A 19,741-nucleotide genomic window follows, 5' to 3' on the forward strand; every position below is an offset into this window, starting at 1 on the left:
AATCATATGGCTTAAGACTTTAAATAAGAACATTTATTATAAACATAAGGACAGTGCCATCTGGAAGAATTTTTTTAATTACCCAGTTTTAGGAAAATCTTGTATTCAATTCTACAAGGATTTGCTGGGTGAGCTGTTTCTTAAAAGTTTAACAAATATTGTACAAATTCTAGCAGAACCCGTATTTTCCATTTATAAGTACTTCATTAAATAACAGAATGGACTTAAAAAGTTTAAGCCATTTTATATAAAAAAGGGGATAAAATATGACAAATTAATTTTCTTCTGTTAACTTCTTTCATCAAGAATCAGTAGAGCATAGTTCAGTACCTGATTATTTGATACTGATAGTCTCAGTGGAGAAAGCTTTCTCTGTTTAGTTTCCGGGCTCTTCATTTTGTTCGCTGTCCCTTCACAATCCAAAGTAATATTCTGATTTTGGGTATCTTTTTCTTTTGAAATATCCTTTTCTTTTTTTCCTTTCTTCCTTCTGGTCTCATAACCACTATTGATGTTTTCCGTGGATTCAGAACTACGTTTCAGAACAGGGCACTCTGGATTTTCTTTGAGGCATGCACAATCCACCTTGTACTTACTGGAAAGAAAACCAGTTAAATATTTGTTCAAGATATAGACTGTAATATTTTCTAATCCATTTTAAGCTACACCTCCACAAAACTGTATGCTATTACTAATTATAAGCAATCGTTTTCGCTAATTTTCATTCCTTGTAACTATGACAAAATAAATATTCTCATAAAAACAATATAATAATTAGAAGTTGATTTCTGACCAGAGATTGGGCCCTCAATCATAAGGATAACCAGTGATGGGTTACAGAAGGAAAAAAACCCAATAAATTAAAACTGAGTCTTTTTTTTTTTTTTTAAATTGAAGTATAGCTTTTTAAAAAAATTTATTTATTTATTTATTTATTTTTGGCTGCGTTGGGTCTTCGTTTCTGTGCAAGGGCTTTCTCTAGTTGTGGCAAGCAGGGGCCACTCTCCATCGCGGTGCACGGGCCTCTCACTATCGCGGCCTCTCTTATTGCAGAGCACAGGCTCCAGACGCGCAGGCTCAGTAATTGTGGCTCACGGGCCCAGTTGCTCCGCGGCATGTGGGATCTTCCCAGACCAGGGCTCGAATCTGCGTCCCCTGCATTGGCAGGCGGATTCCCAACCACTGCGCCACCAGGGAAGCCCAAAACTGAGTCTTTTTAAGTCAAATGATACCATGGCTTATATTAAGGCAAAAACCCCAGGTTACCTCAGAGTGCTATAAAGTGTATATGCAGAATATGATAAAATACTCTAAATCTGACCTAAATAAAAAATGCTAGGTACAATAAATACCAAACCTTACACTTTAAGGAATGATTTCAATAACCAGGGTTCTTTAAAAAGCTACCTTGAAAAAACTGAATGTCATGTTTGCTTTTGCCCTTAGGTATTCCCTCTTTCAAATAAACGGAAGCTTGAAAAATAACTGCACTACCTCTCATCTTCACAGTAGTGATAATTATTACTTCCATTTTACAGATGAGATTAAAGCTCAGAGGGTCAGTATCTTGTCCAAAGTCACACATTAAGTGGTAGGGATGACCTTCAAATACAGGTCTGAGTCCAAAGCCCACACTTTTCAGCTCTTCAGTATTTCTTAACTCTCTGCCCTCTTGTCTACCACCAAGAGTCAGTTCAACTCTAGGATACAGGCTGAATGCCCAAACCAGAGTTAAACAATAATGGAAGACTCCCACTTTGCATGTTTTGAGTAGTTTAATGTTTGTTCATAATAAAAAATAATTTACTTTTCCAAGTTTCTAATACTCCTAACTCATTCACTTTCAACACTGGTAGAAAGCTACAAGTCAAACTGTCTAATTCTGTGAATCAGGGGTAGAACTCGAACACCATGGTCTACCCCTCACCCCTCCAAATCAGGCAGTAATAGAAACTAGCTGGAAACTTTTTCTAGATATTTTCTTTGATTTTAGGATAACAGAACTGCAAATAATAATGATGACAACTGCTAATATTTATTCAGCACTTATTTTGTATCAAGAACGGTTTTAAACCCTTTACATGTGTTAACTCAATCTTCAAAATATTCCTGTTAGGTGAGTATTATTTTTCTCATATTATAATGAGGTAATGAGGCAGAGAGAGATGATGAAATTGGTCCAAGGTTACATAACTAATATAAGTGACTGAGCTAGGATTTGAAACCAGAGAGTCAGATTATAAAAAGCTTATATTTTTAACCACTGTGGGAAATAGTCTCCCAAAGCAATGAGCAAAGAGCTATTATGCTCAATTTTCCACCTTGGTGGGGGGGCGGAGAAAGAGCTAAAAAGGAAACACTTTAGTTATCAGGATAAATCTGACTCCAACAATCAAGTAGAGATGCATATACTGAAGGAAGAGGGATTTCATTGACAGAAAACATAATGGACATTAAAAATGTCTGCATGTAAAATGGATACCACACAAACTTTTAAAAATAAAATACAGGAGGATATGAACTGAAATCCTTATAACCCAAAAGATTATAGAATATATAAAGAAGTGCCTCCACCTACATCGGTTTAAAAAAAAAGACTACCCAGCAGAAAAATGAACAGATGATGAGACAAGTCATAAGAGAGGAAATCCAAATGACAAATGAATATATAAAAGGATCTTTGGGCTCTTAAAATAATCATGGAAAATGGTAATTACAAATATAAAAAGATACTATCTCACACAGATTAACATCGATTTTTAAAGTACAGTAAAGAAGTGTTGCAAGGAAGTAAAGCTATGGGAGTATAAACTGGTCATTCACCCGCGTCTGGTAAAAACTGAGGCTGTACACATTCTACCACCCAGCAATTCCACCTCTAGGTCCCTATCATGGAGAGAACATGTACACATGCAGCATTTTTTGTAAATCTAAAGGTCCACCAACAGTGGAATGGATAAATGCCATCAGCAGTGAAAATAAATGAATTAGAGCTACACATAACAAAAGAACTGAATCTCACAAAAGAATGAGAAAAGATGAATGCAAAATAATACAGATTATAATTTCCATAAATTTTTAAAATATACAAAACTACTCAATACAATTTAAGGACATCTACAGACAGAGTAAAAATGTTAAACTCATAAAAATGTTAAACTCACCAAATTAAAGATGGCAGTTATCTCTGGTAAAAGACAAAGGATAGATGCAATCTGGCTGCTAAACATATGGGCCTTTAATGGATAATGTTTTGCTTCTTAATTTGGAAATGAGGCACATGGACTTCTTTTTTTTTTTTTTGGCCGCACGGTTCATAGGATCTCAGTTCCCTGACCACGGATTGAACTCAGGCCACAGAAGTGAAAGCACGGAGTCCTAACCACCAGGCCACCAGGGAACTCCCTACATAGACTTTTGTATTACTATTTTTTACAGTAAAATTTTTAAAATTTAAATTGCAGTTTCTCTACTCAGAATTAACTTTTCTTAGTGTTAATTAACTCTTCTTTAGTGTTTCAGAACAACAGTTCTCAGAGTTTCCTCGTACAATCTCCAACAAACCCTTTCAATTTATACTGCAAAGAAACTTTGGCACAACTTCTTTTCTTCTGAGGGGCAATAAGTGAAATTATCCATTTCTACTGATTAACCAAATTAATTGAATGAGTAAAACTGTACACTCTACCTAAAATACAAGAAAGAAAAGAAGGAAAAAATTCTCACATAAACGAGATCAGTATTGCTCAATTAGGATTACTAATTATTATACTACGAGCATTATATTACAATAATAAGAAAAGTTTGGAAGAGCAAAGCAACCATGCTGTAATGGAAGTTGATATCAGAATGCCTGTTTCCAAGTATTTTTAATTGCCTAGTGGTAAATAAAAATAAAAAGCTAAAGAAGTAATGACAATACCTACATTTTTATAAGGACATTAAGGAATTATTTCAAAACAACAGGTATCATATTTACAGACTTGAACTTACCAATTCCCATAGTCAAAATCAAAGGCAATAGTAATTTCAGTTCCCTTTGGAATACTTTGTATAGAATAAATGTAAAGATGTATGGTTCCATCCTCAATTTCATGCCTCACCTGTTAGTTAAAAGAATAATTTTATATTTCCATAAATAGTTATATATCTCTATAAATTATTTTCTACCTTTAGAAGCATCTCATCTTGCAATTTTGAAAACTATTCTTTTCAAAGTAATTCACAAATACAACATGGAAAATATGCCATTAATTACAAGACTTGTACCTAAATCAGTGGTTATCGACTGGGAAGGAGGTACACATCAATGCAAGTTTGATGCAGGCTCTAGGAGCATCAAGAAGAAAATAACTCTATTTCATCAATTCTATGGTGCATATTTTTTCCCCTTTTAAAATCTGTGAAATTGGGGGTTTTACAAGTGATGGCATCTTTGATTTAATGAAACGCATTAATGGTACAGTTTATAAGTATACAGTTAAAGTATAGTTTAACACTATACTTTTCTGTGATAATATACTGTTCTAGGTACTCTACATGTATTAACTCCTTTAGTCCACATAACATCTTCTTACAGATAAAACTGAAGCATAGACAAGGTTACAAAGCTAGTAAGTCGAAAAGAAGACATGAATCTGTAAGTCTTGCTTCAAAACCTACACTCTTAACTGTAACATTATATAACTAGAAAACATTTATTCTGGTATGTGAAAAACAAAACCAGAAATATTATTTTATACACCACTTCTAAAACATAATTTTATAAAAAATTTTATACTAGCACATATAAAATCTACTTTAGTTTTTCAGCTTTGTCATCTACCTTGATCAAATCAGAGTATATATTTGACTCATAAATAGAGCTTCCAGAATAAACAGAGAAGTCCAGTATTTTCTCTTACAAGTAACATCACAATTTCTTCAATGCTCAAAGTAACTTGAGACCTCACAGCCAGTTATCACCTAAATTTTCGTAATGGAAAGATGTTGGGCAGTATAAAATGCATCAACAACTAAAAACTGGCGGTCTGTTTTAGGCCACCAGACTTTTTTGTGCTTAATACTCAGATTCCACACACTCCCTACCCCTGCCTCCCCAAAGGATTTCTATAAGCTTACCTCTGCATTTGGTGTACAAGAACGCCTAATGAACCGAGCTTCATTCCCAAAAGTCCTTGCATCAACACACATTTCTAGACCATGAAATTTAGAATAGAATAAAACAAAAGGGTATGGTCTACAAAAAAAAAAATGTATTAGAAACTATTAACATTTTGAATTTAAGAAATTTCTGTAAGACTCATTTTAAGTAGGGAGGCCAAGATTTGAATATACGCAGTCTGATACCAGAACCCATTCTTAACCACTAGGCTAATTCATGCTAATAAGATTTTTACCTGCTCCTATAACCTTACCTAAACCAAAGGTAATTAATTCAGGTGGGAATTCAAATTTACAAAGAACGATAAAAAGGGAGTGACTACTGCCGTTACATAAGGATTCATAATGAGATGCCATTAAAGTTCCTATCAGTGCATTTACGTGTTTGGTTTACAGCACTGTTTCAGATCAAATCTGCTAAACGAAAGGGAAAGATTCTTGTATGCCTTTCATAACTTAAGTAACTCAGTTATAAACAATACGAAATATTTTAAATAATTATAGTATACAGGCTGAGAATGTTACTTCCCTAGAGATGTAAACGTATTTCTAGACCTCAGGGAAGCGATGGCTATCACAAGGTCACATCAATTCCCACCCCCAAAATCACAAGCGATACAAGAGGGCTCCAAAGTCCTTCCGGTACCAAGAAAGTCGGAGTTGAAAGTGGTGACAATAATGTAAGACCAAATCTAACATCCTCTGATAAAAGAAGGACGTGGTCACCAGTGGTCTTTGCAGCTTCTAGCAATTATAAGGAATTAGGAAAGGTCCTAGATGGAAAGGGTTCCTTATAATCTCAGGTAATCAGAGTTTTTCATTAATGTCCACCTACTGCTACAGTTTATCTTTGAAGTAGATTGTTTTAGGAGTGTCAGCAAGATAGGGGTGGGTAAGAGACTAAGGAATAGGGACTTCCCTGGTGGCGCAGTGGTTAAGAAGCTGCCTGCTAATGCAGGGGACATGGGTTCGATCCCTGGTCCAGGAAGATCCCACATGCCGCGGAGCAACTAAGCCCATGTGCCACAACTGAGCCTGTGCTCTAGAGCCCATGAGCCACAACTACTGAGCCCACGAGCCACAACTACTGAAGCCCTCATGCCTAGAGCCCGTGCTCCGCAAAAAGAGAAGCCACCGCAATGAGACGCCCGCACATAGCAACAAAGAGTAGCCCCTGCTTGCCACAACTAGAGAAAACCCACACATAGCAATGAAGACCCAACACAGCCAAAAATAAATTTAAAAAAAAGAGACTAAGGAATATATCTGCATCTACAGTTTTAAATATTAAAATAATCTCTTAGAAAACAAAATACACATAAACAATAGCTTTGTGCTTAAAATAGCCAAAAATTCAATACTTAACTAAAGAAAACTAACATGGAGAAATAAATGAATATACCTCTTAAAGAAATATCCATTTGCTTCAAACTGTTCTCTTAACATAAACTTCCCTCTGTATTCAATGATAAGTGCATCAGGAGGCAAATCTTTTGCAGATTTCAGAATTTTCTTATTTTTTTGTATATGGCTCTACAATCAGAGAAAAGTTGAGATTAACTAAAACCAGACTGCTTTCAGTCTAAGTACTTAAGATATACAGTAGAAAAAGGTTTTTGTTTTATCATCTCTTGGCAAATGATATATTTACCTCTACAGGAGGTTTGAAGATCAAATTATTGGTATTCAAATCTGATTTATTTATCTCTTTTTTGTCATTTCCGTTGCCCAGTCTCAGGGCTATTCTTTGTGCCTCCCTCTGAACACCCTCACTATATTGGTTATTATTTGCCTCTTCATATCGATCCATCCATGCTTTGATTTTTGTCTCCCATCCAAAATTTGAACCATCAGATGAAGGATCAATCTCTGGAGCTGAGCCCTAAAATCATAGCAAACTAAGCATTAATATCTGGATTTTAAGTATTTACACACACACACACACACACACACACACACAAAATATGACAATCTATATAAAAGAATATAATATAAACCAGAAATAATGATAGGCTAAGTTGGTCCTACTAGGAAAAAAAAAAAAAAAAAGACCATAAGTGAGCAGCTTAATACATTTTTATACTGAGGCCAGACACACGAGTTGGAAAACTGAAGGAAGCAGAGTTAAGCTGAATAGCAGAAATTTAAGCTTCACTACTGTAGCCAAATGGGGGCTTTCAATAAAACTGAAAATAGCCAAAACTTTGGAGTCACTGTCAGCTAATGGTTAAAAAAAGATAGCGTATAATAATTTTTTTGAGACTGCCAATATCTACTCTGTACTCACAGTTCTATTTAACCAGAATAAATTTGCAATTATTATGTAAACTATACATACTGCATATTAAGTATAAACTTATTTTCTGATATAATACTTCAACTTTTAACATGTTTTATAATAAAAATATACTTTGATATCTTAATTTTGTATAATTCCAAGATCTATAATCAACTGTCCACATGATAAATTCAGCATGAGAATAAAATGTCTCACAAAATAAAGACCTTAAGCTTAAGTGCTTGCTCCTCCTCATACCCCCTATTAAAATCTGTAAGATAAGATTGCTAAATGCCAAAATGCAGCAAGATGTTTTTTGATCCATCTCTTAGACTAATGAAAATAAAAACAAAAACAAATGGGACCTAATTAAACTTAAAAACTTTTGCACACCAAAGGAAACCATAAACAAAACGAAAAGACAACCTACAGAATGGGAGAAAATATTTGCAAACAAAGTGACCAACAAGGGATTAACCTCCAAAGTATACAAACAGCTCATGCAGCTCAATATCAAAAAAACAAACAACCCAATCAAAAAATGGGCAGAAGATCTAAATAGACATTTCTCCAAAGAAGACATACAGATGGCCAAAAAGTGCATGAAAAGATGCTCAACATCACTAATTATTAGAGAAATGCAAATCAAAACTACAATGAGGCATCACCTCACACTGGTCAGAGTGGCCATCATCAAAAAATCTACAAACAATAAATGCTGGAGAGGGTTTGGAGAAAAGGGAATCCTCCTATACTGTTGGTGGGAATGTAAATTGGTACAGCCACTATGGAGAACAGTATGGAGGTTCCTTAAAAAACTGAAAATAGGGGGCTTCCCTGGTGGCGCAGTGGTTGAGAATCTGCCTGCCAATGCAGGGGACACGGGTTCGAGCCCTGGTACGGGAGGATCCCACATGCTGCGGAGCAACTAGGCCCGTGAGCCACAACTGCTGAGCCTGCGCGTCTGGAGCCTGTGCTCCGCAACAAGAGAGGCCACGATAGTGAGAGGCCCGCGCACCGCGATGAAGAGTGGCCCCCGCTCGCCGCAACTAGAGAAAGCCCTCACACAGAAACGAAGACCCAACACAGCCAAAAATAAATAAATAAATAATTAAAAAACAAAACAAAACAAAACCTGAAAACAGAGCTACCACATGATCCAGCAATCCTACTCCTGGGCATACGTCCTCAGAAAACCATAATTCGAAAAGATACATGCACCCCATTGTTCACTGCAGCACTATATACAATAGCCAGGACATGGACAACCTAAATGTCCATCGATGGATGAATGGATAAAGAAGATGTGGTACATACATACAGTGGAATATTACTCAGCCATAGAAAGAACAAAATAATGCCATTTGCAGCAACATGGATGGATCTAGAGATTGTCAGACTGAGTGAAGTAAGTCAAAGAGAGAAAGACAAATGTCATATGATATTGCTTGTTATGTGGAATCTAAAACAATGGTACAAATGAACTAATTTACAAAACAGAAATAGAGTCACAGATGCAGAAAACAAACTTATGGTTTGGTTACCAAGGGGGAAAGGGGGGAGGGATAAATTGGGACATTGGGATTGACATATACACACTACTATATATAAAATAGATAACTAATAAGGACCTACTGTATAGCACAGGGAACTCTACTCAGTACTCTGTAATGACTTATATGGGAAAAGAATCTAAAAAAGAGTGGATATATGTGTATGTATAACTGATTCACTTTGCTGTATAGCAGAAACTAACATAACATTGTAAATCAACAATACTCTAATAAAAATTAAAAAAAAAAAAAAAAGAAAAAGAATGCTAAATGCCAAGCAGTGAAAAGTTACCACCTCTCAATAGGTTTTAGGAAACAAAAAGGGAAACCTTTTCTCATTGGAATGCAATTTATAGAAAGGCATAATTACCACACAGTTAAAAAGTTTATTAAAGCCTGGACTCCCTCAATTAATTATTTGCAGTCTTAGGACGAAAATCAATTAATGCAGATAACAAAAACATATATCTTATCGATAGCATAATTCAAATTTATAACGGATTTAACACAAGAAGTTTCAATTTAGTTGTTTGCAAATGTTGTTCATCAATTTTTCTACAGAACGGAACACCTTTATGAGAAGATAGATTATTTCTATGATGTGTACAACCTACCATAACTGTGAAATTTTAAAATCACATATAGATTTCATGAAAATTCTTATATATGCTGTTAGACATGTACGTGTGTATGGTAACACTTACTAAAATTTACCATCAGTCCACCTTCCATATAAGTAACTAATCTTTATTACAAAAAGTATTCTTTTCTATAATGAAACAAACTATATTAAGTTGCTCAACTATTTGATAGGGGTAGGTTTCTTTTACCAATTGATCTTTTATGGAATTATATATTCTACATTATAATGACCACTTGATAAAGAACAGATTTTTATACAAATATGAAACATCACATATTGTTTGGCCTTTATTTATTTTTATTCTTTATTTTTCAGAATTTTCTATAGTGAATATGGCTTATATAATACAAAAATGTTTTTCAAATACTATATACAGACACAAAAGTTTACAATCACTTTTTTTACTACCCCCATTATTTATTTATTTATATACTGAGGTATAATTGATTTACAATATTATATTAGTTTCAGGTGTACAACATAGTGATTCAAAATTTTTTATTGATCATACTTCATTTAAAGTGATTATAAAATATTGGCTATATTCCCTTTGCTTATTATTATTATCCTTGTAGCTTATTTATTCTATACATAGTAGTTTCTACCTCTTAATCCCCTAACCCCATCTTGCCCTTGTCCCCTCTTCCCCCACTGGTAACTACTAGTTTGTTCTCTGTATCTGTGAGTCTGTTTCTATTCTATTTATTCATTTGTTTTATTGTTTAGATTCCACATATAAGTGATAATATACAGTATTTGTCTTTCTCCTATATGACACTACATATTAAGGTTTTCATCAGCTTTATTAAAGAAATCTACTCAGTTTTTTTTTCTTTTTTGCTCTCCTTCCCCCCCAACAAAAAAAATCCTCTACTAACTTGGTTTCACTTCAATACAGCTCTTCTATATCTCTTGAGCCTTTTTAATATGACAGAATTATTTATTAGAAATGTAATGATCTTAAAGACATATTCAAGTTAAAGAAAAAATTTTCAAAGATGAACAAAGCATTTTTCAAATTTTAATTCCTTAGTCACTTCTTTACGTAATAAATGAAAATATTTCAGTTAAGTAAAAGATGCTCCTTCCTCATTAAGCCTGCTATTCAGATTAGATAAAATGGGAAAAAAGGAAAACCACTGCAGTATCAATAGTTCCAACAGCTTAATAAAAAACCCTTTTCCAGACCTCTTCATTCTGGTGTCAGAGAAAATCCCATAAATACAAGTTTAATATAGTAAATATAAAACCCCCAACTTTAACATACACAGAACATTTTATAAGACTTTGGACTTGCAGTATGCTGAGTGACACCATGTATTAACATTCTTAAGAAAGAGTTCCAAAACTATGCAAGAATAATCATTGGACAGCTGCTTAATGATCTGTTTCCAGGAATGTGGAATAATTAATAATTATTACACTTTATACTATGGGGACAACAGATGTCTTCTAACACGCTTCCCACATCCTATTTTAATATCTGGCAACTTGAGATACTCATTCTCCTTTACTACCTAACCTAGAAAGTTAGAGTAACACTGTATAGTTGACCTCCGTGATCCAACAGAAACCTATCTTTTAAGGGGAGGCAGAGCTGGGGGGGGCTTGCTTCTGTCAGCAATCTTGGCATCTACAACATTGAGGATGTATTCTAATTAATTTAAGGCACAAGTGACTCGTCCGTACTTACACGGTGAATCTATGGTGATTTTATAACATTTTATAACTACTGACGACTAAATCACTAGAATTCCAACTCTGCAAAAGAGCAAAATTTCAAATTCCAAATATTATTTCGCATTTCTATGTCTAGAATACTAGTGGTACTGGAGACACGGAATACAATGATAAAGGAAAATTTTTAATTTTAGTATTAGAAATTTTACTATTAGAAATTACTTATATATCTCCTTTTGTTTAATGTTTTAACAGTGTTAATAAACTCCAAGAGTAGTATATTAACCCAATTATAATTCTCTATGGTCCCACTTCTGGTAAAGATAATAAGCAATAAAATGACACAGAATGAAGACAGCATAATTTACTTTATTATGAACAAGCAACCACTTAGTAAATTCCTAGATATTTGACAACTGATAAGGGCTTAAATTTAATGTGTTTACCTTAACTCTTGATGATTTCCTAGATCCTTCACGAAAGGCCTGAAATAACATGGAATTCTGAGTTAGTTTTTTAAAAACTGGATATAATTAGTATTTAAAAATGAGTTCACTCAAGCTTTTTATTGAAGTCGCATAAATAACACAAAATATGGTAATAACCAATATAGCCAGAACTAGGGGAATGTTGAAGTAAAGTCATCTACTAGAACACTATACTACTATTAAAAATAAATACAGACTATGTAATAACATGAAAATAACATGAAAATATGTATAAGATACAATGCTAAGAAAATTTCTAAATTTTCTGTGTGCTCAATATTACAATCATGGAAAAATATTTGATAAAAGTTGGAAGGTATTAAAACTACTGCAGTAGTTTTAAGTCATGAGCCAAGTTTTGGGGTGGGTTAAAATAATTTTATTACTTTAATTTCTAAGTCAACTAGCGAGTAATATTTGAGCACTTACTAGTAGGGACTCAAATTATAAGCACTGTGGTGAAAAGAACTGTACTTACTCACTAAATATTGAATGGGAGCTCTCTAATCTGCCAAGTCCTAAAGTGTTATTTAAGACTTACTTCACCACTCCACTCCCCAAGTGTAAACTCTATTTCGAGAGACTTATGAACACTAAACCTAGAGTAAGCAATATAGTTCCTAATTTATTTAAGTTCCAAATTTGTGTGCAGACTATACGTTGGAAGACAGCAAGTTTTATTAAAAAGAGGAGGAGGAGGAGGAGAAGGAGAAGCAGCAGCAGCAGCAAAGAACCTTCACGTAAAACACAGAAAAAGAGCCAGGACTACGGAGAATAGATATGTTCAGACAGGTGGACAACTGAAAGAAATACAATTCTGGTACTAAAGAAATATGAAAGAAGGCACGCAATAGGAAGAAATATGTTGCATTCAAAGAAAAACTAATATACCGCACTTGTTACCTACTGAAAATACTTATGACGTAGACTGGCTAAAAAAAAAATGTAAAAGTAGGTCATGAAAGCCTTATTTAAAAAGTCGCATTTTAAGATTCTGACTTAAATACCGTATGTTCTTCACTATGATGGAGGAATCCATGAAACACCTCTGAGCAGAGAAGGGATATAAAAACGATATTTACAGAAAATGTCAGAACCAAATGCAGAATGGACTAAAGTAGAAAGAGGATAAAGTTGGAGAAATTAAAGAAGATATTACTGTACTCCCAAGAGGTAATGAGGGCATAGACTGGGTTTACAGAAGCAAAAAGGAAGAAAAATAACAATATATTGAAGAGACGTTCCCAAGGAAAAATCAATAGTGCTTTTGACAATAAATCTGAATGTCAAAGACTAAAGATGACTTAAAGATTTTTAAACCTGGATAATGGCTGTGCTGCTGAAACAAAAGAAGAATTTGAACTATGATGAAAGAAGATGCAAGTTTGGTTTACAGAGGAAACATTGAAAGAAAAACAGAACATTCATAAGTAAGTAATATGTGCTGACCATAGTTTTATGAAAAAATTAATATCAAGTTTGAAAAATTCTTCTCAAGTAAAATTAGAAAATTTAAAAAATTTAAAAAAATTTAAAATCCTAATATATGGGTCACAATACACAATCCATGTGTTTAACAGTGTTAACGCTTCATGCCAAAGCCCTGAATTGCTAAAACACCAACCAACAATACCTTAATAGGGTTTTATGAGTATTTTTTAAATGACATCTGTCCAGAATGTCTATTGTTAACTCCATTCACATGTTTAACAGTTAGCCATAACAACAGGCTGAATAAAAAGCAAACTTAGATATATCCTTTTGCTATATATTTTTAACTACATATTGCCCCCAAATAATAGTAAAAACTTAACAGTAAAGCAAACTAAATCTTTTATGCCCAGTTCCTAGATTATTTTTTCTAATCCTTATCAAGTATTACTAACTTAACATGAGAGAAAAAATTCTCTTTTTAAATATACAACAATATTCTGAAACAAATAAGATGTGCTCCAAGACAGAACTGATTCATTTTAAATAGCCAAAAGTCATTCCAGCCAGAGAAAATGCAAAATCTATGTTTTATTAAAAAAGTAGATTTGTAAATCTAGATGACCTAAAAATAGAACTACACAAGGATAACGTTTCCAAGTAACTTTTATACAGTAAACAAAGAAGGCATAATTGGAAAGCAGTAGACGAAAAAATTAGGTCAATACCTAAACATGACTTCCTAAACTGTAAAAAGCACTTAACAGACAATCACTTTCTCTGCATAAATTACAATCTGAGATGAGGAAAATAACAATAAAATAAAGCAAAATGTGCTTAAGTGCTGTAATAATAGGTTCAAGTGCCATGATGAAATGCAAAGAAAGATCATCATAGCAAATTTCATCGAAAAAAGTAGTGCTTTAGATGGGCCTCAAAGTAGAGTAGGAGTTTAAAAGATAAAGATGGAGAAGAGAATATTCTAAACAATGAAGGGAACAGCTTAAGTAAAGATAACATATCAGAAATCAGAGGTAGAATTTGGTAATAGTTGTCCAGACTGAATAAAATACAGGGAGAAGAATAGCAAAATTAGAGAGAGACACATATTTGAAGACTGCCAGAATCACGACTTATTTTAAACAGGGAGGTGAAATTAGAAAATGAAAAATGTATTTAAAAGTACATGCTGCCGGACTTTCCTGGTGGCACAGTGGTTAAGAATCCGACTGGTCCGGGAAGATCCCACACGCCGCGGAGCAACTAAGCCCATGCGCCACAACTACTGAGCCTGTGCTCTAGAGGCCACAAGCCACAACTACTGAGCCCACGCACCTAGAGCCTGTGCTCCACAACAAGAGAAGCCACCACAGTGAGAAGCCTGCGCACCACAATGAAGAGTAGCCCCCGCTCGCCGCAACTAGAGAAAGCCTGCACGCAGCAACCAAGACCCAATGCAGCCCCCAAAATTAATTAATTAAATGTAAAAAAAAAAAAAAAAAGTACATGCTGCCTATTAAATAACCAAATAATATCATGAAGAATTACTCAAAAAAAAAAAAAAAAAAGATTTTATACCTAGGTATAATTTCACTCTTTCATAAATACATAGTCATGGAAAGTATCTTTTACCTTACATGACAAAAAACTTCATTAGCAATTATAACAAATTTATAAAAAAGTGGCTTATAAATAGTTTTCTGCCATCATATCCTGGTGATATTTTAATACAAAAATTTAAGTGAGAAAAATCTAGATAGTAAGAAATTCAACAAATGTGGAGCCTTATTAAAATGATTAAATATGATTCAGAGACAAACAGCTATAAACAACCATTCACAATCATTATATGCTCCTCTACCTGTTTATAAGCTATTAAAAATTTAGAACTGTTATTTCTGTTTTCTAAAACAACAACCTTCACTAAATCTTATTTTAGATTTTGCATTTCTATGACTAGTCTCATCAGAGTGATGATTTAAAGCAGTTTGCAAACATTTTTCTCTACTCCATTTCAATCTTTAAAACACATTAAAAATTTTAAATGAGTTTGATTAAGCTTAGATCCTGCTACCTTCTCTAGCTACTATCCATTACTCCTACCACTTCCTATCTACTCATCTTCAAAATAGGAAAAACTTACTTTTTTACATTTTGAAATGTTTTGTTCTTTCTCTCCACTTTTTTTCCTTCTTTTATCATTAACCTTGGAAACTCTTGAAGCAGTTAAAGTAATCGATGTTGGGGTATGCTGAAATGCAGTATATAATTCCACAGGAACCTCATCACCACTCTCAGTTGCACTGGTATCACCATCTTCAAAGGCAAAATAAAAATTATTGCACAAGTAATACTTCTCCTTCAAACAATAAAACAGCATTCCACATGACAAGCTATTATTCCATCTTTCTGAAGAATAAACTTTTTTTTTTCACTTCCTCACTCAGTAAGACACATTTAAATGCAAACTGCAAATACATTTCTCATATGTTAAACTAGAAAGGATACAAAATCTGACAACACACTCATGTGGTGTGACTGTGGGAAACAGACACTTACAAACATAGCCAGTGGAAATTCAAAATTCTCTATGAAGGGGAATTTAGCTGTATCTAGCAGAATTCTATATACTCTTACCCTCTTCACCCAGCAACCCCATTTCTAGGGATCTATCCACAGATAAAATGGGAAAAGTACAAAAAAACCCTCATCCAAGAGGGTTTCACGACGTTACTATTTGTAATAACAAAAACACTGGAAACACCCCAAATGTCCATCAAACAGTTCAATAAACTATGGTTATTCAAAACCAGTTGTATTGGTGGCAACATGTTTTATAAGCCAAAGTGAAAGTTTAGCATATGTTACAACTTCAAATCCTGTTCCTAAAAATGAAATAAACACTATTCCACATGATCAACAAACGGATCACCATCTTTCAAAAGAGCAAACATATTTTACTTCTTTAAACCAATAGGTTACCTATGTGCAAGAAAATACAGATGATTTTAGATTTTTATTTATTTTCCGTATTTCCTAAAATAAATACATTATTGTTCTATAAAATCTGTAAAAAAGAGTATTTAAAATCTACACTTGAGATTGTAAATTATATACACAATCAACGTTAATTAGCAAGGAGTTTACATCTGACTAAAAAATATGCAGGCCACTTATTCTCTCAATCATACTAAAGTTAATTTAGTATAGATCCTTTTCACCCACCTGACATATTTTCCCTTTTCCGGCGTTGTAGTAGCACCGCCCTCTCTTTATCCAAACTCCTATATTAAAATATTAACATGATTATTTATAAACTTTCATAAATTTAGATATAAAGCAGATCTGTTTTAAATGTGATAAACTTTATAATTTCTCTAATGTTCTTATTGAAAAATGAACAGTATAAAATATATGTACTATCACTTGCCTTACAGTTTAGATTTGATCTAGCATAATTAGCAGTAGATGCCAGTTAAGTGACTCTGTTGTGTTAAGAAAATCATTTTTTACTTTGGAAACTAGTACTTTTTTTTTCCAAACTGAAAAAAGCAAAAAGTCTGGGGGAAAATGTTAGCGTAATTATTGCATTATTACTATTTGCCTAAATTATTTCCAATTTTGAAATAATAAACACTAAACATTTAACAATTAAGCAAAATATTTCATTAACCTCCCCCAGCCTCCACTCATGAAGTACATCATCCATAGTAACTGTTTACTTGCCCCCCTCTCTGCCCCAAAAGCGTTTTCACTGTCTAAACTTATTAGTCTAAACGTCAAATAACTAGATATAGTTCTTAGATGGGAGCTGAGATGGGAGAATAAGAGCTTTAGACTGAAATACCTACTACTCAGTAATAAGACTTGCCTTAATATCTAGTAGGACATAAAACTATCCTAGCATCACTGATAATTCTAGTTATCACAGAACAATAAGCAGATATCACTCAAGTGACTGTCCTCCCTAATGGTCAGTTTTTAAGCAACGCTTTCTGAAAATCAGCAGATATTTACCCCATGATTAAAAAGAAAAGATTTTAATATGTTAAAAAAAACCCAACTATCTGTAAAAAGGCTAGTAACTATTATAAAGTGAAACAAAATCAAAGAAAAACCTCACTCATACAAGGATGTCCACTCTCACCACTCTTATTCAACATAGTTTTGGAAGTCCTAGCCACAGCAATCAGAGAAGAAAAAGAAAAGAAATCCAAATTGGAAAAGAAGAAGTAAAACTGTCACTGTTTGCAGATGACATGATACAATACACAGAAAATCCTAAAGATGCCATCAGAAAACTACTAGAGCTCATCAATGAATTTGGTAAAGTTGCAGGATACAAAATTAATGCACAGAAATCTCTTGCATTCCTATACACTAACAACGCAAGATCAGAAAGAGAAATTAAGGAAACAATCCCATTTACTGCAACGAAAAGAATAAAATACCTAGGAATAAACCTACCTAAGGAGGCAAAAGACCTGTACTCAGAAAACTATAAAAAACTCAAGAAAGAAATCAAAGATGACACAAACAGATGGGAGAAATATACCATGTTCCTGGATTGGAAGAATCAATATTGTGAAAATGACTATACTACCCAAAGCAACCAACAGATTCAATACAATCCCTATCAAATTACCAATGGCATTCTTCACAGAATTAGAACAAAAAATTTTACAATCTGTATGGAAACACAAAAGACCCCGAATAGCCAAAGCAATCTTGAGAAAGAAAAACGGAGCTGAAGGAATCAGACTCCCCGACTTCAAACTATACTACAAAGCTACAGTAATCAAGACAGCATGGTACTAGCACAAAAACAGACATATAGATCAATGGAACAGGATAGAAAGCCCAGAGATAAACCCATGCACCTATGGTCACCTAACCTATGACAAAGGAAGCAAGACTATACAATGGAGACAAGACAGCCTCTTCAATAAGTGGTGCTGGGAAAACTGGACAGCTACATGTAAAAGAATGAAATTAGAACACTCCCTAACACCATACACAAAAATAAACTCAAAATGGATTAAAGACCTAAATGTAAGACCGGACACTATAAAACTTTTAGAGGAAAACATAGGAAAAACACTCTTTGACATAAACCACAGCAAGATTTTTTTGACCCACCTCCTACAGTAATGAAGATAAAAACAAAAGTAAACAAATGGGACCTAATGAAACTTAAAAGCTTTTGCACAGCAAAGGAAACCATAAACAAACCAAAAAGACAACCCTCAGAATGGGAGAAAATATTTGCAAACAAAGCAACCAACAGGGGATTAATCACCGAAATAAACAAACAGCTCATGAAGCTTAATATAAAAAAAAAAACTAACAACCCAATCAAAAAATGGGTGGACAACCTAAATAGACATCTCTCCAAAGAAGACATACAGATGGCCAAGAGGCACATGAAAAGATGCTCAACATCACTAATTATTGGAGAAATGCAAATCAAAACTACAATGAGGTATCACCTCTCACCAGTCAGAATGGCCATCATCAAAAAGCCTACAAACAATAAATGCTGGAGAGGGTGTGGAGAAAAGGGAACCCTCTTGCCCTGTTGGTGGGAATGTAAATTGATACAGCCACTATGGAGAACAGTATGGAGGTTCCTTAAAAAAATAAAAATAGAACTATCATATGACCCAGCAATCCCACTACTGGTCATGTACCCTGAGAAAACCGTAATTCAAAAGAACACATGAACCCCAATATTCACTGCAGCACTATTTACAATAGCTAGGATATGGAAACAACCTAAATGTCTAAGAGTAGATGAATGGATAAAGAAGATGTGTTACATATATACAATGGAATATTACTTAGCTATAAAAAGGAATGAAATTGGGTCATTTGTAGAGATGTGGATGGACCTAGAGTCTGTCATACAGAGAAAAGTAAGTCAGAAAAACAAATATCATACATTAATGCATATATGTGGGATCTAGAAAAATGGTAGAGATGAACCTACTTCCAGGGCAAGAATAGAGACGCAAACGTAGAGAACGGACAAGTGGACACGGCGGGGGGGAAGGGGAGGGTGGGATGAACTGGGAGATTAGGATTGACATATATACATTACCATGCGTAAAACAGATAGCCAGTGGGAACCTGCTATAAAGCACAGGAAGCTCGGCTCGGTGCTCTGTGATGACCTAGATGGGTGGGATGGGGGGGTGCGGTGGGAGGGAGGTCCAAGAGGGAGGGGATATATGTATACATATAGCTGATTCACTTTACTGTACAGCAGAAACTAACACATTGTACGGCAATTATACTCCAATAAAAAAGAAAAAACGGAAAAACCTCACTCATAATAAACAAATGAAAAGTATCAATAAAACACTGAGATTACCATTTCTCACCTAGTTAAACCAGCAAAAATCCAAGTCCATCAAAAACTCTACTGTGAGGCTGGGGAAAACAGTCATTCCATGACTGGTGGGAATTCAAAACTGGACAGCTGCTACTGGAGGGGAATTTGGCA

The 19,741-nt window shown here is 34.2% G+C and overlaps 1 protein-coding gene across 5 annotated transcripts in view; it reads right to left on the reverse strand.

Annotated features, from left to right (window-relative positions):
* Positions 1-19,741, reverse strand: part of KMT2E (lysine methyltransferase 2E (inactive)) — a 100,154-nt gene that overhangs the window by 25,484 nt on the left and 54,929 nt on the right. For 4 of the 5 annotated variants that reach the window (XM_082399697.1, XM_082399698.1, XM_082399696.1 and 1 more), the window contains 8 exons: positions 16,462-16,520; positions 15,380-15,552; positions 11,764-11,802; positions 6,815-7,045; positions 6,566-6,696; positions 5,122-5,239; positions 3,994-4,103; positions 331-595 (listed from right to left, as the gene is read on the reverse strand). In XM_082399697.1, the coding sequence (XP_082255823.1) occupies positions 331-595; positions 3,994-4,103; positions 5,122-5,239; positions 6,566-6,696; positions 6,815-7,045; positions 11,764-11,802; positions 15,380-15,552; positions 16,462-16,520 (1,126 nt within the window). The remainder of the gene's footprint in view (positions 1-330; positions 596-3,993; positions 4,104-5,121; positions 5,240-6,565; positions 6,697-6,814; positions 7,046-11,763; positions 11,803-15,379; positions 15,553-16,461; positions 16,521-19,741) is intronic. The other variant, XM_082399699.1, reaches the window with a different exon arrangement.

Source organism: Balaenoptera borealis (assembly GCF_965194805.1).
Source record: "Balaenoptera borealis genome assembly, chromosome: 7".
Lineage (NCBI taxonomy): Eukaryota > Metazoa > Chordata > Mammalia > Artiodactyla > Balaenopteridae > Balaenoptera > Balaenoptera borealis.